The following is a 21,235-nucleotide window of genomic DNA, read 5'->3' as shown; positions in this document are numbered from 1 at the left end:
TTTGTGGTTTCACAGACATTTTCTGTTTCATTTTTGTTTTAGTTGCATTTTTAGAATAATTTTGATTCTTTGCAACTGCTTTTCCATTTGTAACCTCACTTTGTGAAGCGCCCTGCAAATCTGTGTACAAAAAATACAAACATTGTAACTAACTTAGAAACATGTAAATTAAAAATAAAACAGAAGACTTCAAAACAAGGTGAGAAGATTATGTAAACATTACATTTTCCTTGTGAACACTGAAGAATTCAACCACAACTTACTCTCAAATCTTGACAATGTGAAGATACCAATAAGCTAGAATGATTTATTTCAAACTAATTAATAACTTCCTTTCAAACATAAATCTGCTTCTATCCAAGGTCCTAGGATACAGATGACAGCTCCATGTGCAAAAACTGCCCTCAAAGCATACAGAGCCCAGGCCTCCGTGCACCCTGACGGGCTGCTGCACAGTGTTAGTATCCCCATTATCATTTAAGCATTATTTAAATATATGAAGTGCCACACTCTATATTTCACTGACCTGTAAGCTTCCTGAGAATGAAGGCACAGTGTTTCTTACATTATTTTCCCTGGCCTTCTGTATCTGTGGGCTCCAAATTTATGGAACCAACAAGCCATAAAAATACATTAGAAAAATTGAACCTATACTGGACCTACACTTAACATGTATAAATATTTTCAACATTATCCCATACATAAGATAAAAAAGAACTTGCACACCATTTATGTCATATCAGATGTTGTAAATACTCTTAAGATTATTTGAAGCATATGGGAAAAACTTGTAGGTCATATGCAAATAGCATGCCGCTTCACATAAGGGAATTGAGTGCCTGAGTGTCGAATGATTTCTGGTATCAGAATAGGTCCTGATTAAACTCCACATATAATAAGAGGTGAGTGTATTTTGTTTAAAATTTTTATTTTCTTTTTATTCAAAGAGCTTCCAGAGTTATTTTATGTTCATGCTTTTGCCCATATAAAAACTTACTTAGATGAACTAAATAAAATGAAAATCAAAGCCACTGTGCTATACTTTAGAAACCATCTTTACAATTATGAAATGTGGAGTCTATTTCACTCTTGGGTTGAAATATCACTATATATGCACAACTTAACTTTGTGTCACTACCTCTCTTCCATCACTTTCTGCAATTCAGAGCTCCATATGTATTAAGGGACTTCCTCCAGGGTGGTAACTCTTGAGTTGTTAAGGCTAGTGCTTTCCAAATTCACAAAAGTGCTGGCTAATAAGTATGCAATCAATTGCAAGATCCATCCTGACAGATGTCAAAATGTAAAGAAGTCAACACAACTTAAAAGTTGCCTTAAGAATCAGGAAAGATTGTATAAGAAAAAGTCGTGTACTGTTTTGACTTTTATTATAGTGAAGAACAGGTCAAAATATTCGGAATTCATCCTTTGGAACATTTTACATCATTACTCCTAGCATTACTTGAAAGTCAGCAGCTGATAGGTTCTGCTCTTCTACAGTAAGACATAGGGTTGAGGAAGGTATGCATACTGCCCATTGATTACCTTGACCCTCTGTAAACACTCTGAGAGACTCCAAGGCTTCTGTGTACATCCACTCATGCTCCTTGAGTACTTCTCTTAGTTCCTGAAATCAAGTTATTTATTTTTCTGTTAAAAATATGAAACTGGCAATATACAAAAACATTTATGCGCTTTAAAAATGCAATCACTGAAAAAATAAAGAATTCATATCACTGTCTTTGTTATTTTTTGTCTTTTTGAGACAAGGTCTCGCTGTGCTGCATTGGCTGTCCAAAACTCTCTATGTAGACTAGGAGTATACCACCTCACCCAGCACTATCATAATTTTAGTGCTAGTTTATAAATTCTTTCTGTCTAATTTCAATTCACAAATACAGGGATGGAAGTGGGACTTTTTTTTCCTAGCTCGCTTTAAAGAACTTTAAACACTAGAGAGCCAAAATCTATTTAAGTAACTAAAACAAGTATTTCATTATAAAGCTAGGCATTTATAAACTGCCAACTTCAACCTTTGTTGTTGCTGGGTTTTCTGTTGTTTCTTTGAAGCAGGGATTATGTAGCCTGAGATGGTCTTGAACTCCTGATCCTCCTGCCTACTGAGATTATGAATTATTTCATTACCACACTGGTGAAAAACATGTAATTCATTTTTTTTCTGGAAACAGGATCTCATGTAATCCAGGCTGGCCTCCAACTTGTTATATAGTCAAAGATATCCTTGAACTTCAGATCCTCCTGTCCCACCTGCTGAGTGCTTGGATAACAGGCATGCATCAGTATACACAGCATGTTCCTGGGGACAGAGCCTAGTCTCTGTGCATAAATGGCAAGTATGCTCTACCATGTGGGCTATGTCCCCAGCTGGAAAACATGCAGATGTAACACATGTAAAGAACAAGCATTAACAAGACTGTGCATTCAGTTCACCAGAATTCAGATGGACTGCCTGAGCACAAAATGGAACAAATCCATGACAATGTAAACATTTTTCAAATAGTTAAAGAACTCTGCTCCAAGGGATCCAACACCCTCATACAGACATTAATATAGGCAAAACACCAGTGTGCAGAAAATAAAAATAAATTATAAAAAGTATGGGCTTCAACATGCAGTAATGACACAGTGCAGCGGCTTCTTCAAAGCACCAGCAGGAGACATTGGTGACACTAGATACTTTCATATTAACTAGGGAGAACAACCTGTTTTAAAAATAACTTACTTATTTTTTTATTTTATGAGCATTGATCAGTGTTTTGCATGCATGTATGTATGTTCATATGAGCATGTCAGTTCCTTTGGAATTGGAGTTACAGACAGTTGTGAGCTGCCATGTGGGTGCTGGGAATTGAACCCTAGTCCTCTGGAAAAATAGCCAACTATTGAGCCATCTCTCCAGCACCCAGGAGATCAACCTTTATACAGAGCATGAAGACACTGAAATCAGCACTGCAACTTAAAATTCTTTTGCATAATTTCAAGATTGAGAACATGATGGAGACAGGACACCCTTTTGCACTTAAGGATTCACAACTTTACTATAATAATGTTGATTATGGTTTCATTTATAAGGCAGACACCACAATTAGTAACACAGTAAATAATAAAGGTAATTAGCAGGCAGTTTTCTAATCAGAGTTTGCACATAGTTTAACTCAAACACTATTTTGTAATAAAACATGCAGCACACACTAAATTTTTTGAACACTTCTACTCTTACCTTTTTATCAAAATTTGGAAATTCCTTTTGCAACTTCAATACAATGCTTTCCTGTTTTTCCCAGCTGCTGCTACCTTCTGCAGACTCGCTTGACTCTTCTCCCTGTGGGGTGATGAGAGTGGGAAGAGGAAAACAGACAGGATCATCAAGTCTTCTCCATTCTCCATTATCTGTACTATCTGGCAATAGAGCTGCTACCGTTCTCTTTTAGTAACCAAAGAAGAAATAACTAATTGTGACTGTTAGTCTCTGGCACCGAGGGACAAGATAACACTGTATAAAAGACAGGTGCAAATCAAGTCCTATATGAGGACATAACAGCTATGGGAATGTTCAGACCTCACCCACACAAGGTCAGGGTTGGGTCACCAACAATATACAAACAGCAAGCACTGACAACAGAAAGAAAAAAAATCATGTATTCTCTAACAAAAAGTGATGCAGTGGGCTGGAGTACAGTGAGCTTTACAGCCTACAAGTCTCTACTTAGAAGCATCAGAAAAAGTAGGATTTTGAGCAGAGGAACAATAGTATTTAAGTATTTCAAAATTCTCAGAAATTAAATTCATACCAACAGCTTCACTTAGCATTAATAACCCTGAACATATTCATATTACCTGAGAAACAAACAAAGCTGATGAACATTAAGGAACTGAAACATTGTGTTCCATGAAAACACTGAAATCTCCAAGAAAACACTTTAAAGGCCACAAATAAGACTTACATAGCAAAGTGACAGGGCAAAACAAACATGTTTTTCCACAACACATTCCTAAATCTCAGTCATGACAGAGGGCATGAGTTCCTGCAGGGACACGTGTGTAGGATCAATGTCCATGTGCACTTGGAGGCCACAGGTTGACAGCATTGTTCTCCTCTGGCCCCTACTCCTTTGTTCACACAGGTACTCTCACCGAACCTGGAGCTCACCAACTGGCTTGACAGGCTGGACACCAAGCTCCAAACATTAGCCTGTTTCTGATTCCTACTACTGGGCTTATACAGGACCACCACTGCACACAGCTTTTTATGTGGAATCAACATTCAGGCTCTCATGCTTTCCTGGCAAGTATTAGTACTGTACCAACTCAGCCACTTTCTCAGCCCCTGTTGGTTCATCTGTTTAAAAAGATTTGCATTAAGCCAGGAATGGTGGCACATGCCTTTAATCCCAGCACTTGGAAGGGAGAAACAGTCAGATCTGAGTTCAACCTAGTCTACAGAGGGATTCCTGGACAGCCAAAGCTACACAAAGAAACTGTCTCGGAAAACCAAACAATTAATTTTATTACTTTTATTTGTTTGTAGTGTGCCTACTACATAAGTGTGATTGCCTGTAGAAGTCAGAAGAGGGCGTCAGATCCTTAGGAATTGGAATTAAAGGCAGTTGAGAGCCACCCAACATGGGTACTGGGAACCAAACTTGGGTTCTCTAAAAGCAGTTTATAGCATCATGTGCTACAAACTGAACCATCTCTTAAGACAGGGTCTTGTGTAGCACAGGCTGGCCTTGGCCTTGCTATACAACCAGAATGACCTTGAACTCCTGATTATCCTGTCTCCACCTCCCAAATGCTATGGGAATAGGAGCTCTAACTGCCATAATTATGTATTCCCGTTTTGTCTTTAAAATCTTTCAAAGAAAAATGGAAAAGCAAACTATGGTGTGTGTGAGAGAGATATACCCATTAAATAGAAAATTAAACTGACTGAAGTAGAAGGATCCTAGTCTTCTCTCAGCTATGTGGTGCTGACCAAGCCCATGGTCGCAGGTGCATACTAAGAATGTGGGATTTGGTCTGGGGTCCAAGACAGACTTGCCCTCTGTTCCCGTGGGGTCACAGAGAGCAGTTGGGTGTGGATCCTTGGAGCTGGAATTTGTGGGTCATCAGTTTCTCATGTAAGTGACTTCTCCCCGAATAAAATTAACCTATATTTATCCTAGTCCCTGGTATCTTAATCTGTACATCTACACAGCTAGAGTAGACACTGTTTGCTGAAAAGTACCCAAGGGGTCAGTCCTTACACTGACTGGTACACAGCCAGAAGATATATGAGGAGTCTGAAACCATCTGTCTCAGTGGGCCTAGAAGTTATTATTTAATCCTATGGTTCCAGCACCAGAATATATAGCTAGAACACATACTTACCAATGGCAGAAAGCACATACTAGCCATGAATCATGAAATACTAAATACTATGTGGGAAATACTAAATTAAAGTGCCAAGAATTTCCCTTCTCACTCAAACAATAATCACAATCATGTTCCTAAGGGAACTGCAGAGGCCCAGGCCCTGTATACACATAACAATTCTTCAATCAGTATTACAGCACTTCGGGAAGTAGTTTATGACCACACAAAGGAAACAACCTTAGCCATGATTTATAGAACATCGGCTTGATTATTAAAACCATATAGTCACTTATAAGCTGCAAAAAAAAAAAATACAGAGTTACTTAGGTGGACTTTCAGGTCTGATACCCACACACTCAGCATTTTTTTTTGAGATTGTATTTATTTTCATTTGATATGAATGGTGGGTTTTCATCTGCAGCATATAAGCATATACGTACCACGAGCACGCAGTTGCAGTGCCTATTGAGGTCAGGAGAGGGCGTTGGATACCCTGAGACTAGAGTTACAGAGGGCTGTAAAGCACAAGTTCAGACTAGAATCAGGTCCTCTGGAAAACACCCAATGCTCTTAATTTCTGATCCATCTCACTAGCCCTACACTCAACATCCTCTAACTCTGATGCAGCAATTCCCATACACTTACACGATCCCCTCGGGGCTTTTTTAAAGACTGATCGTCATTAGATTCATCCTCCTCATATGCCTCAGAAGAAGAAGATAATTTTCTTTTCCTGGGTCCACCACCTTTTAAAAGAGAAATACTCAGATATTACACAGAAATAAAAAGAACCAATTTAAACCTAAAGTATTATATCAATATAGCTGTTTTGACAGAGGGCTAGGATTCTTCTATAGCTGCATGAGTAAATTAAAGGAAAAGACTGCAATCTTTTCAAAGGGAGTCATTGCTACACTTCATTTATAAAATATTACATTACTGGTGCTAAAAATATTCTTTCTTCTAATAAGTAATTCTACAAAATAATATTGAGACTATGAGTTCTCACCAATACCAGACTATTGAGAAGTGAAAAAGGCTACTTATCAAGCATAAGCTATCAGAACAGCATCACTGACACCAGTAAATCAGGCTTTATGAAAGGTCTTATATAAACTATTTTCACTTACTTTGCATAACAAACCTACAAAAGGGTAATATTTTTATTTCACAAATCAGAAAGAACGAAAACACAAGTTTTTAACCAATAGTTAAGTACACTTAACTCAAAGTGAGTACAATCTTGGCATCTTTAAAATTCTAAGTCTAAAACTTCCCAATATTATGGTTCCAAGAGAAAACAGAATCCTGGTTTTCTATAGACTAACAATCATATTAGTATGAAAGTCTAATGTGTCCTCCTGGTTCACTTCGTAATACATCCCTCCTGCATACACTACTGATTTTCAGCATCTACTTTTAAAAGGAAAGGTAAAACCACCTCATCATCACACATATAGTTGGTGGATTTAAGTGAGTATTGACAACAGTAATATTTTACTCATAAAAAAGCTTTAATATAGACTGCTTGATACAAATACAAATGCTTAATTTTTACCTAAAAAGAGAATAGAGTCTTCTCTCATAACGTCAATAAAGTGTTATTTTTTAATCTCATAAAATAAAAAAGTAGATACATAGTCTTTTAAACTCAGCATGTCCAGGCTACAGAGATCTTTCAGAGGTTAAGATCACTGCTACTCTTTCTAAGGACCTGGCTTCAACTCCCAGCACCCACAAGATGACTCATAGCACCAGTTATCTCCAGTTCCAGGGGATCTAGTATCCTCTTCTGGCCCATAGGCACCAGGTACACAAGTGGTACAGAGACATACATGCAGGCAAAACACCAATACACAAAAAATAAATCTTAAAAAAAAACACCTTAGTATGAATAACTGAAAATTTTTAAGTTTAAAAACCTTGGGTGACACTATCTACAGACTGTTCAAAGTCTTGATTGGTATAGCTATCTAAGATTACTCACAGTTATTTGAAAAGCCTTTTGTTAGAAAATAACTCAAAATATCTAAAATAATGTTCTGTCTTAAGGGCAGGTGGTAAACTGAAGATCAGCTTATCTTCAGCTCAGATAAAGCTGTCATTCTACACAAGAACCCAAAATTCACTCTACTAAAAGTGAGGATGTCTGAAATGACTGCCTTGTTCATTCCATGATTTAGAAAGGAAAGTTATTTAAATAACAAGAAAATCCCAATTTCTTGTTTCCTTGTAATTTTCCACTTAAAATTTAAGTAACATATAAGAATCAGGCAAAGCCAGGCGTTGGTGGCGCATGCCTTTAATCCCAGCACTCGGGAGGCAGAAGCAGGCGGATCTCTGTGAGTTCGAGTCCAGCCTGGACTACCAAGCGAGTTCCAGGACAGCCTCCAAAGTCACAGAGACACTCTGTCTCGAAAAACCAAAAAAATAAAAAAAATTTAAAAAAAATCAGGCAAAAAGGAACAAACCCAGAGGTTAAGGTTCAGTGTAGCTGAAAACTTCACCAAGGGAGGGGTGGGTATCTGGTTTATTTATAAATCTTCAGTGCCTAAAATAGTAAGTGCTACCTACTAGTTGAACAGTAATAATAATACTTGAAATGTTACTTAAGACAAAAAAGAAAAGATTAGTGTTAACAACAGTGGTTTTTTGTTTTTTTGTTTGGTTTTTCGAAACAGGGTTTCTCTGTATTGTTTTGGAGGCTGTCCTAGAACTCGCTCTGAGGAGCAGGCTGGCCTCAAACTCAGAGATCTCCTGTCTCTGCCTCCCGAGTGCTGGGAACAGTGGTTATTCTAAAACCTGTTTTCAATAGAAAGATTAAAAAGAAAGCAAAAAAGTAATGTGTAAAATCTCCAAAGTCATCATGCAACTAATGTAGTAACTGAGCCTATGCATTCCAGAACTTGTGAAATAATAAAGTCAACCTGCTCCTGTAGTGTTTCTCTCCCCAGATGGCACTAAGAATTCTAACAAGCACCAGTCATCATAGTGAAATAGCATCAGCTTCATCAGCTCTTCACAACAACCAAGTTTGACACTATTATTTACACCCTTCACTGCAAAGAATTTCAAGACCCAGAAAAAGTTACAAAAATCTTCTCAATATTCTATACACATGGTACCCACATAATACTGTTCCCTGTCAAAACTCAAGGAAATTAAAGGTATACAAGTATTTAATGGGGAGGAAATGGTATCATACTTAGAATCCTCTCTAGTCAATCCAGTGAGGGGATAGAAAATGAGGTAGACAACCTTTTGAAAGTGATGACAGGCCTGTGAGAACATACTATATATATTTTAGGTATGTATTGTAAGTTTAAAAATTTTAATTTTTCAATAGAAAAATCCACTCGAGAAAATGGGCATTCATTTTTTGAAATCATAAACTTGTACAACTTTTAGTAAAAGTAACACAAAGCAATTAAAAATGTGTATATTTTTGATTAAGCAACATAATATGAAATTTGGCCTACAGGAATAACCTAAGATTTATGTAGGATATTTATTTTATTAGTATAATAATAGATATAGTGCCAACAGAAAAGAACAAATAAACTAATCCTATAAGGAATCACAAAGGAGTACCATAAAGTCCTTTTTAAAATTAGAAAAACCCAGATTAACTGAGAAGCTATTTGGTTGTTGTTTTAAATTTTTTATGTTCATTGGTGCTTTGCCAGGGAACTGGAGTTACAGACAGTTGTGAGCTGCCATGTGGGTGCTGGGAATCAACCTGGGGCCCTTTGCAAAAGCATTCAGTGCTCTCAACCTCTAGGCCATCTCTCCAGCAACCTCCCCCCGCCACACCTTTTTTGTTTGTTTGTCTGCTTTCTGTTTTTAAGACAGGGTTTCTCTAGTAGCTTTGGAGCCTGTCCTGGAACTTGCTCACACCTTTAATCCCAGCACTAGGGAGATAAAGGCAGGTGGGTCTCTGTGAGTTCAAGGTCAGACTAGTCTACAGACAAGTTCCAGGACAGTATCAAGGTACTTGGAGATACCCTGCCACAAAAACAAACAACAACAACAAACCTGTAAACCTACTACAAAAACATATGAATTGAAAAAGTAAAAATATCTATATGTATAAATTAAAGGACAATCAAAACTAATAAACAACTGAAGTTTTTTTATTGTAAGCTCCTTCAAATCTATGTGTTTTTCTTTTCTTTTTTTTTTTTTTTTTTTTGTTTTTGTTTTTGTTTTTACGAGACAGGGTTTCTCTGTATTGTTTTGGAGGCTATCGGTCCAGCCCGGCCTCGAACTCACAGAGATCCGCCTGCCTCTGCCTCCCGAGTGCTGGGATTAAAGGCGTGCGCCACCACTGCCCGCAAATCTATGTGTTTTTCTATCAGAAGTCTGAAACAACAAAAATATTTACACAATGAAAGAATGCTGACCACCAGCTAGGGTTTTCCTCAAGATATTAAGTTCTTACTGACTCAGGTTTGTAGATCTATCAACAAAACCACCATGCAATGAGAAGGGAGACTTAAATATGACTTTCAAAAGTTTTAATTAATAAAATTTGATAAGCAGAAAAAATGCAAAATCACTAAACAACTGTGTGATTTACCTAACCTTTCTAAACTGGTTTCTTCGGCCAGAAACTGAAGTTACTGACAACTCACAAAATTGGACTAAATGTTAAGCAAACATAATAAATAGTATCTGTGATAACCTAAGGCTAAAAAAAGCATACCTGCATCACCAAACATCAGCAAGGCAGCAGCGATGGCTCCATCCATAGTGCTTGTTGATTCAATCAACTAACAAGGAGAAAAGACAGATGTTTACAACATAACCTTGAAAAAAATGATTTCGCAAAGATCTGAGTATTGAATAAATCTAGGAAACATTATCTAAGTGGGGGCATGTGATCACAGTGGTTAACCCTATGGTAAATTTTTTAAGTTTACACTTGTTACTGAAAATTCATTTAAACATAAGATATCTTAAAACAAACAAACAAAAACCTAGAGCACAAATCCATTTTTATTTATTTACTTTTCATTCTCACATAACCCAAGAGGAATACAGTAAGTATCACACAGATTCTGTATTCAACAGCCTTTGCTTGAAGACCACTTAGGAATACAGCATGAAGTCCTACCACTGTTTCTACTGGCCTGAGTTGTTTCCCTCAGATACTCTGGTTTTGTTTGGTTTACCTCCAGGAGTTGCCATGTTGGTTTTTGCTTTACAGACATAAGTACATCTCTTGCCTCAGTAGAATTCAGTTTCAGTTCCAACATACCCATCTTCAATTTTAAGAAGGGCTGTTGGTTCTCTTTGGTTCTGAGGACCTCACATATAGTCAACAAAACTGGCCTTGCAGCACTGCCTTCCAAACATATTTGCTTTTTAGGGGTTCTGTTCCCAGCATGCCTCAACAGGTGCCAAGACAGATGGCTATGTATTATAACTCTACACTGAATTCGGGAGAGATTTTTTTAAATCATTGTAGCTGAAAATAACTGCTATAAAAGGTATAACCTGAGTAAACTAAATAGGTCAGTGGGCACGGGCAGTGTTTGCCACACAAACTCTATGATCTGAGTTGGCTTCCCAGATCCCAAGGTGAAAGTGCAGATAACCTGTGTTCTGACCTGCACAGGTATGCAAGAGAGACAGAGACAGAGACACAGACAGAGACAGAGAGACTGTCTGTCTGTCTGTCTGTCTGTCTGTCTGACATGCACCACAGACAGCGGTTGAGAGCAGTTTTGCAGAGTACTCAGGTTCAATTCCCAGCACTCACATGACAACTTACAATGGTCTGTGAATCCAGTTCAATGACATCTGGCACCCTCTTCCAGTCTCTACCGGTACCAGGCATGCAAGCAGTACACATGCACCCATGCAAGCAAACATACAGACACATAACTTGGAAAAAAGTCTTTAAAAAAAAAACTAACATGATTTACAACTTTTTAAAAAAGGTACAACCTTTAGGAGATCACTGTCACTTCTTTGTGGAAAAAGTTCCTTCAATGTCTGAAGCTTAGCATCTTTAAGATCTTCTAATTCTGAAAGATCTTCCAGTTCTGAAATGTCATTTCTTCGTGTCACAGAAGGAAGATCATGGGACTCTTCGTCCTCAGACGGCTCTGAACTACAAATTATCAGAGGGGAAAACACATTCTTAATGTATCCCACTAATGCTTTCTGTCACGTTGTCTATATGCAAACACATGACACAAGACAACATTTACAGGAATATTAAATATAATCAGTATTTGTCAAAAGAAAAGAAATTTTACCATCTTAACATTGTCAGATATACAAGGGGGTTTATTCTATAACAACCAGTTTTAATCCTGTTCCTCTCTGCTATGCATGACGTCTAGAGCAAACTTAACTCACTTATCCCCCAAGCCAATCTCACTGTCAGCTGTTACTTTTCTAAGACACACACCTCTCTCTCACCTTTACTTTCAATTTTTCTCCCCTTTTCTTTTCAGATAGAGTAAAGTGGATGGTATTGTCAACTTGACAAAAATCTAGAATCACCTGAGAGATGGGCCTCTGGGGCTATCTGTGAAGGGTTATCTTGGTCATGTTAACTGATGTGGGAAGATCCACAGTAATTATAAACAGGATCATTTCCTGCACAGGGAATCCTGGACTGTGTAAGGTGAGAAACCAAGCTAGCGAAGTAAGCACAAACTGCTAGTCATCTTATTTTATTACAGCAACAGGAAAAGAAGGAGGACACAAGGTCTCATCTAGCCTAGCTGTGTAGCTAAAGATGGCCTTGAATTCCTGTGTCATGTGGCCTCCACCTCCCAAGTCCTGAGATTACAGGCTTGTACCACCACATCCTTCCACTTTCCCTTTCTCTTTCGTCCAGTCTCAGGACCTATGTCATTCTGTTTGAAGGACAATACCGTAACACTCTAGCTCACACAACAGCAAAAAATGAACACTGATCAACAAATTTTAAAATACCACCCACTTCCTTCTAAAATGAACGAGAGCTATGGGTCATCCTAATTTCAGGCCTGAAGTAGGAAAAAGTCTAAGCTAAAATTCTTATGCCAGAAGAATGACACACAAAATAATATTCTTACCAGATAAAGCAGACAACTTGAAGCGGTCATCATTTAACTAAACAATTACGTTCAAGATGACTATGATTATAAGCCACAGAATAGATAAGCATCTAAGATTCTACACTGACATTTGGTATACTCTACATGGAAACAAATGAATAAATTAGGAGAGTATAATTTTGATATAGTAGAAAACTAATGGAAAGTGTAAATTCTAGAATAACAGTCAAAACACCCCATTTTATAATTAGCATTGCCAATGGAGGCAAGAACTACAGGATAAAAATGGAAATGGGTGATGGCTGGTGATGGCACACGACTTTAATCCCAGCACCTAAGAGGCAGAGGCAGGTGAATCTCTGTGAATTCGAGGCTAGACTGATCTACAGAGCTAGTTCCAGGACAGCCTCCAAAGCTACAAGGAGAAGCCCCATCTTGAAAAACTGGAGGGGAAAAAAAAAATGGGACGGGCGTTAGTGGTGCACCCCTTTAATCCCAGCACTTGGGAGGCAGAGGCATACGGATTTCTGTGAGTTCAAGGCCAGCCTAGTGTGCAGAGAGAGTTCCAGGACAGGCCCCAAAACAATACAGAGAAGCCCTGTTTGACAAAAACAAAAAAAGGGAATGGATATTATCCAGTCTTGAAGACTCACTCCGAAGGAAAAAATGGTAACTCATTAGAGAAATTCAGCTCAGATTAGAAAAAAACAAGAGGAAAGACTGGGACACATGGATACCATTCACTTCCTGTAGGCACAAGATCATTTCTGTAGTATCCCTTCCACTAAGCTACGTAATCATAAAGAAAGAGCAACAAAAATTAAATTTAAAGATATCCTAAGAAAAGCTGACCTGTCACCTTTAACGATAGTTAATAATGAAAAAAAAATGTTGAGAAACAGTTTATAGTAAATGAAATTAAAAAGATATGGCAAGCCGGGCGTTGGTGGTGCACGCCTTTAATCCCAGGACTCGGGAGGCAGAGGCAGGCGGATCTCTGTGAGTTCGAGGCCAGCCTTGTCTACAAAGTGAGTTCCAGGACAGTCTCCAAAAACAATACAGAGAAACCCTGTCTAGAAAAAAGCAAAAAAGATATGGCAAAGAACAAATATGAAGATAAGGCAGAATTGCTAAGTGCTTGAGGCCAGCCTGGGATACAAAGTAAGTTCCAGGCCAGCATGGGCTAAAACAGAATGAGACCCTGTCTCAAAATATTAGCAATAACAGTAAATCACCCCACTGCATGATTCTGGGGGAAATGACTATAAAATCCTACTCAATTCATGATCCAAGACCTGACTGCTGCACTCCCAATTGCTTAACATGTCCACACAACAAAAGCAACTTACCCTGATTTTTTAAAAAAAACTATGTTATTAAGGATATCGCTTATTACAGCTGATTTTTTACCACTTAAAGATTTTCTTGCACCGGGCGTTGGTGGCGCATGCCTTTAATCCCAGCACTCGGGAGGCAGAGGCAGGCGGATCTCTGTGAGTTCGAGACCAGCCTGGACTACCAAGTGAGTTCCAGGACAGCCTCCAAAGCCACAGAGAAACCCTGTCTCGAAAAACCAAAAAAAAAAAAAAAAGATTGTTTTGCAGGGCTGGAGAGATGGCTCAGTGGTTAAGAGCACCGACTGCTCTTCCAGGGAAACCTAGGTTCAATTTCCAGCACCCACATGACAGCTCACAACTGTCTGTAATTCCAAGAACTGATATCATCACACAAACATACATGCAGGCAAACACAAATGCAGATGAAATAAAAATTATAAAAAAGAATTTTCTTGCTAAAGACATTAGTACCTTAAAAATCAGCATTTTGAGTAGCAATACCATACTTCATTTATTATTTATTAAATTGCTTATAACATAAAGGAAATATGAAATTATCAGTGACTTTTCTTTCAGGGAAGCTGGATACATTGCTTTTGCAATTTTCCATTAATGTAAAGCTTTTCCAAAATAAAAAAAAAGTAGCATTGGGGATGGGAACCAGGAAAACCAATGCATCCATTTTCCTCATGACTAAACATTGAGCTGCTTCACTGCTTTCTATTTCATTCATAATAAGATGTTACTATGGCTCTGTTTAGTTTAAGGTAAGTCGTCATCTAACTGTAAGCAGGAAATTAATCTGACCTCTTCCAACCCTTTCTTTGCTTGGATTCTAGAGGATCATATATAACTTTTTTCTAACATGTATTTTTATATTACTGAGCATTTTGCCTACACATAAGGACATGCAATACATGCATGCCTGGTGCCCATGGAGAGCAGAAGAGGACCTCAGATCCCTTGGAACTAGAGTTGGAGCTGCCATGTAGGTGCTGGGAACCAGAAACTGGGTCATCTCTGCAGGAGCAGTCAATGCTCTTAATTGCTGAACCATCTCTCCAACCCTAAGATAATATAACTGATTGAGTGTCAGCTCAACTGACTGATCCTTCTAAAGAGCCTTCTACAGATGTCATCTCACCTCCCTAACAACCAGGGTCCCTCTGGCTTAAGCATTTTAATCTAGAGGCCCTGTCTTCTTCAGTTATACTTGTATCCTTTAGTGACCTCATATCACAATGTAGCTTTAATGGTCCAATCACTTAAAAGACAAGGTGGGAGAATATGACTTAAATACAAACTGAGCTACATAGACATAACAAGAGCTTGGAATTTGACAGACACTTGCCTAACATGAGCAAGGTCCTGAATTTGAATCCCAACACCAAATAGAGATAAAAGACGCATTTAATAGATAAGTAGGTAGAGTAATACTCTACAGACTCCAGAATTTGGATACACAAACTAGACTTCTCAGATCTTGAATATCACAAGTTAGCCACCTCACTGACATCTCTACAGATGTTCAAGAGCTTTCTTGACACTATACATATATGACTGAATTGTTGACTTTCATTCTGAAGTTATTTCCCAATCACAACAAAGGCTTTTTCTTGGTAAAAGATAATTTCATCCTGTCACTTGCTCAGCCAAAACTGATAGGATGACAACTTTCTCTCCCAACCCACAAGACATCAATTAATAAATTCTTTGTGTTCTACTTTCAGAGAGTGTCTAGAATTTAACTACTTTTCACTTGCACAATTACTGAGTGCATTTGAATCTCCAATCTTTTTTACTGAAGAGTAAAACAGCATCTATGGTTCTACTACTGTCCCCCAGGATTACCAAAAATCTTTTAAACTAAGATCACTTTACCTCTGCTCAACAGTCATTTCATCCAGAATGAAAACCAAGCCAGGATTGGTGGTATATGGCTATAATCCTAGAACTCAGGTTGAACTAGCTTCTACTACACAAACAAACCTAGACACAGTATGAGACTCTGTCTCAAAACAAAACACAAACAAAAGCAATAAAAACCAAAGGAATATGACTCTAACATAATGAGAAACCACCTCTACCCTATCCTTTACACTGAGATCTTCACCTCATAACCTGCCTCCAACTTTCCTTACAAACAGTAGGCAATTACCACCACAGGGCCACTACACATGTTATTTCCTCAGGTCTTTGCTCAGTGTCATCTTCTCAATGAAGTGTTTATAACCTGTTCTTTTAAAAGCCATATTAAAAGGGGCTGAAGAGATGGCACAGTAGTTAAGGGCACTGGATGCTCTACCATAGAACCAGGGTTCAATTCCCAGCAGACACATGGCAGCTCATAACTGAAGGTCTCAACTGTCTCTAACTCCAGTTCCCAAGGAATCTGACACCCTTACACAGATACAGTAACAATGCACAGAAAAAAACAAAGTAATTTTAGGCTGTGATACAGTGAAACTCTGTCTTGAAAAGCCAGGTGTGGGGGTAGAGAGGAAGACACCATATTAAGGTGCAAAACCCCTATTTTTACTCTTCTTTTTTTGCTTATAATATTTTTTCTTTGACACACAGTATGCGTTATTGTTTATCTTTCTAGATAAAGTAGAGATTGCATGAGGGCAAGAATGTAGAGCTGATTTGTTCCTTGCTCTTTTCCTAAGAAAAATGCATAGAATACACCTAATAAATGCTAAATGATTCGATTCCTGGACTCAATAATCATAAGGCAATTATAGATGTGCAAAGGTACTAGTTAGTCATATCCTTATCTATAGATGGTTAATTATATCAAAATTTTCTCATTAAACCTTATCAAAAATCATTTTCTAGAAAACAAAAGACAGGAAAAACAATAAAGATGCAGATGAATAAAGGCAAAAATAATCACACAAATATTTCAAATTACTTATCATTTCTGAAAGCTCTAACAAGTGCAAACATAGTTGACTGTTGCGTGGCTTACACTATAATCACTGTGTCTTTGTTCAATTTTTTCTCTTGAACTGTACTGGAACAATTTGGGGAAACATCTTCACTGTCAGAAGACAAATCAATGTACTGTATTCCTCTTTGACTTTGGAAACATGATAAACTTGTTTTTCTTTCATTGTCTGGAGTTTCTGGAAGACTTGAATCTTCTGCAGAAGAAAAAAACGAGACATTCTGAGCAATTCCAAAATAAATTTTTATTAATTCCATTCATGCGCTATTATAAAAATCACCAATTCTACACATCATTTCTGTTTGGTTTTTTTTTTTTTTTTTTTTTTTTTTTGGTTTTTGGTTTTTCAAGACAGGGTTTCTCTGTATTGTTCTGGAGGCTGTTCTGGAACTCGCTCTGTAGACCAGGCTGGCCTTGATTGGCCTGCCTCTGCCTCGAGTGCTGGGAGTGCTAGGATTAAGGGCGTGCACCACCAACGCCCAGTTCATTTCTGTTTTAAAACGAAAATAGCTTCCCATTGACAAAGAACAAGGCAGGAAAAACTATGGAGACAATGAAAGGAGGCCCTCAGCCTGACTAAGTCTAGCTGAAGCCTCTTCCCAGTTGAGAACAAGAATTACAATATAACCAACATTTGCTTAAGGTTTTCTCTCTTCCCAACTGTAAACCCGAGTTTTCTAGAAATCTCTCACCAGAGATTTACAGTAAAAGGTTTAACTCTTTTGGTAATCCCACAGATACAGCCATGTGGTATCTGAATTGTCAAAAGAGAAATAAAGCAAGGAGGGAAGGATGCCTGAGAAATTCACAGAACAAGGATATTCCCAAAACTTGCACAATCATACATAGTTACTCCTAATCCACCATCATGTTCTGTTTCTACACAAGCAACTCTTTCTCTTAGCCCTCATGCTTGAGAATCTCTTTTAATAAACCTCAATCTGCTTCACCCAGGTTCATCCTGAAATTATTTTCTGCAGGAATACAAGAATGCAGTTGTACCTAAGTCAAGGTACTAAAACACTTCAGGAATTCCTCAGGCTGCTAGGAGTGACAGCCTTGAGCTTTGCCTCTGCCCCTGCCACTGCGAACACTACTTTTCTTTGAGAAAAGGTCTCCATAAACTGAAAACTCATGTCTCTCTGGAGCCACAGCTTTAGCTACCTATATGCTGGGATTATAAGGCATAAACCCCAACATGCCCAGCTCTCCTACAACTTTTTAATGGGTTTCCTTTTATTATCATGATTTAATCATACACAATAATGACTTCATCATGACATTTTTCACACACCTTTTCAACTATATCCACCAGCACCATCCCTCCCCACTGACCCCTTGCATCTTTCCCACCAGGTGTTTTTGAAGACCCTGGGTTTCAACAGGATCACTTACAGAAGCATGCCAGGAGGTTTGTTTACACCAAGCATAGGTACCCTACTAGAGGCTACTACACAGAAGAAACTGTCACCCCTTCCCCATCATAATATACTCAAGAGGTGATCCTGTCACTATCTAAAAAAAAAAAAAAGAATTAGTAGTCTGATGGGGGAAATCCTTCTGTGTATATGCTGACTTACAGGTTCATTAAATAAAGCACTGTTGGCCAATAGGGAAGCAAGACAGGTGGGACTAGGAGTCGAGTAGGATTCTGGGAAACAAGAGGCACAGTCAGTCACAATGTATGACAAGGGAGACATAAGAGGTCCGGACCCTTTCTCCGGTAAGCGAAGACCACGTGTAAATACTCAGATTAGCAGTTATGGGTTAATAATTAAGTCAGAGGTAGCCAATAAGAAATCAAGCAAACGGCCAACAGCTTCATAATTAATATAGCACCCTGTGTGTTCATTTGGAACTGATGTGGTTCTGGGACTAAGCTGGTGGGGAAGGATGTTCATTACAGTAGTCAATTAGGGCTAGTATGAAATGACTGTGCCTCAATGGTTAGCAAGAATGCCAAGGAATTCCCAAAACAACTTTGTGTTTCATATTCATTGTTTTTCCTGTTACTGAACATCATGATGTTCTGGCTTTGGGTGTTATCAATAAAGTTGATCTAAACATTCAAAAGAAAATCTTACAGCTGGAAAGAAGGCTCAGCAGTTAAGAGTATATACACTATTCCTGCAGAGAATCGGTTTGACTCCCAGCATCCACATCAGGTGGCTTACAACTTCTTGTAACTCCAGTTCCATGGGATCAGGTACTATTGATCTTTGCAGGCACCTGGACTCAATGTGCACATACTACCAGCCACACACACATATAAATAATTAAAAATAATTTTTAAACCTCAAATAAAAAAAACAAGGTAATAATTGCTACCTCCCCACTACTGATACTCAGGAGGAGTGATAACCACCATATGACCCCACTAACCTACAATGAATAGCTCTAATCAAACTAAACTAAATGGGTCGCAGAAGCCATCCAACAGTCATGAGTCTGGGAAAAGGTTGGTAGGGATGAGTGGGTAGGATTGATAAGACTGAGAGGTAGGTGAGAAGGTGGGAGAGAGTAATCAGTATATATTATATACATGTACGAAACTGTCAAATAATATTTAAACATTTAAATAATAATAGCAATTAGACTAAGTACTTCCTAAGTCGATATCAAGCCCTCAACCATAATAAACAACCCTGTAGAACACACAGTTTATCAGTATTTTGCAAATGAAACTAAAGTGGAGAGTAAAAAAAAAAATCATCTCCTGCTCCATGCTAAGAAAGGAGCAGCTCTATTCTGCAAGTCTAAATTAGCATGTTCTGAAATCCCAGAACCATGGTAACCATCATAATCACCCCTTTATTCTCCATGCAGTACTAGGAACTGAACACATGCCTTCTCACGCAGGAAAACTACCTCAGAGCTTTATCTTAGGCCCTGCAACTATAAGGCACGTGAACAGTATTTTTAAGTCAAGTTAACCCAATAGTTCAGTTGTACAGGTAGAGATAGGAATATTTTTCCAAACTTCTTTAAGAGTAGGGGCACTAAGCATGACTCTTGCTGGTACCTCAGCCATGAAGCTAGGTTCTCAGGAAGCCAAGCGGGGCAGAGCCAGCTGCCAAAGTCACTGCTTTGGTCCTAGCCACTCTGGGTTCCAGACATGGAGCTTAGCAGTTTAAAGGCTCATGTGGTCTGGTCAGAAAAAGATAAGAAATATACAGTAAAGACACATTCAGAAGAAAAAAATAACCTCTAGCTGTTTGACAGTTTAAAAATATACACAGGTTGGGAGAGAGAAAAGAAAGTGCATATACAGTAAGATATATATATATATATATATATATATATATTCTTTTTTTAAAAATAATAAAGTCCTTAAGAGGGGAGTAAAGTAATATAACAAGAAAAAAGACATACAAAGATGGGAACTACACAGATCGTCTGGATCCTGGACCTTACTGTGTTGTCTTTTAATTTTCTGGCTGCTGAGAGACACTGAATCAAAAATACTGCTACACTGGGCAGTGGTAGAACATGCCTTTAAAATCCCAGCACTCAAGCCAGGCGTTATGGTGCACCCCTTTAATCTTAGCACTCGGAGACAGAGGCAGACAGATCTCTGTGAGTTCGAGGCCAGCCAGTCTACAGAGCGAGTTCCAGAACAACCTCCAAAACAAGAGAAACCCTGTCTCGAAAAACAAAAAAATCCCAGCACTCAGCACTCGGGAGACAGAGCCAGGCGGATGTCTGTGAGTTCCAGGCCAGCCTGGTCTACAGAGCAAGTTCCAGAAGTGCTACACAAAGAAACCCTGTCCAACAAACAATGGAAACTGCTAGATTCAAACAACCTATATATTTTTAAAATAGCTTGACATCAAAATTTAAGCCAAAAGGTGTGTTACTTTGGGGAAGAAGTTTTGCTTTTATTTCCATAGGAAATGAAAGGCTGTGAATTCAAAGCTAAAGATGATCAAGCTTGCTAAAGGACAACCCCCTGAAAATCCTGGCTACAAATATAAAGAAATAAACCTAAAGCAACTACAAGATACATGATGTATATTTTTACTGCTCACACACATAAAACAAACTATTCATCTTTAAATGATTTGTATACTATGCCCAACCTATACTTGTACTAATGCAGACATGTATGTTACTTTTAAAGGTTCATGTATCTTAAAGCAAGGGGGCCAGACACCAATGAAAACAGATGGCTCAGCTGATCCAACATCCAAAACAGCTTCCAGGCAGCTGGATGATCCAGCCTCACAGAATACTACAGCCAAGACCTAACAATTATCCTGTTTTTCTCAAGGTCCATTCAAAGATTATCAGCACCCCCAATCAACAACCAACTCCAGCTCCAGACTATTCAAATACCCTCTTCTGGCACCTGCATGCAAATGGGGCATGTATATACACTTAGGTGTGTGTACACTCTCTCTCTCTCTCTCTCTCTCTCTCTCTCTCTCTCTCTCTCTCTCTCTCTCTCTCTCTCTCTCTCTCTCTCTCTCTCTCATACTTTTCTAAAAACTTTTCTAAAAAGAACCAAGTTCAAC

At 38.4% G+C, this 21,235-nt stretch overlaps 1 protein-coding gene across 2 annotated transcripts in view; it reads right to left on the bottom strand.

Annotated features, from left to right (window-relative positions):
• The window catches only part of Smarcad1 (SWI/SNF-related, matrix-associated actin-dependent regulator of chromatin, subfamily a, containing DEAD/H box 1), a 72,058-nt gene that overhangs the window by 33,587 nt on the left and 17,236 nt on the right, over positions 1-21,235 (bottom strand). For both annotated transcript variants that reach the window (XM_013117751.3, XM_021230623.2), the window contains exons 3-9: positions 16,743-16,917; positions 11,329-11,494; positions 10,082-10,148; positions 6,022-6,122; positions 3,242-3,343; positions 1,546-1,627; positions 1-120 (exon numbers count right to left, since the gene is read on the bottom strand). The exon at positions 1-120 is cut by the window's left edge and continues 269 nt beyond it. In XM_013117751.3, coding sequence (XP_012973205.1) covers positions 1-120; positions 1,546-1,627; positions 3,242-3,343; positions 6,022-6,122; positions 10,082-10,148; positions 11,329-11,494; positions 16,743-16,917 — 813 coding nt within the window. The remainder of the gene's footprint in view (positions 121-1,545; positions 1,628-3,241; positions 3,344-6,021; positions 6,123-10,081; positions 10,149-11,328; positions 11,495-16,742; positions 16,918-21,235) is intronic.

This window comes from Mesocricetus auratus, unplaced genomic scaffold (genome assembly GCF_017639785.1).
Source record: "Mesocricetus auratus isolate SY011 unplaced genomic scaffold, BCM_Maur_2.0 Super-Scaffold_100676, whole genome shotgun sequence".
In the NCBI taxonomy this organism is placed as follows: Eukaryota; Metazoa; Chordata; class Mammalia; order Rodentia; family Cricetidae; genus Mesocricetus; species Mesocricetus auratus.
The sequence above is the reverse complement of the archived record's forward strand: the minus strand, read 5'-3'. Positions and strand labels throughout refer to the sequence as shown.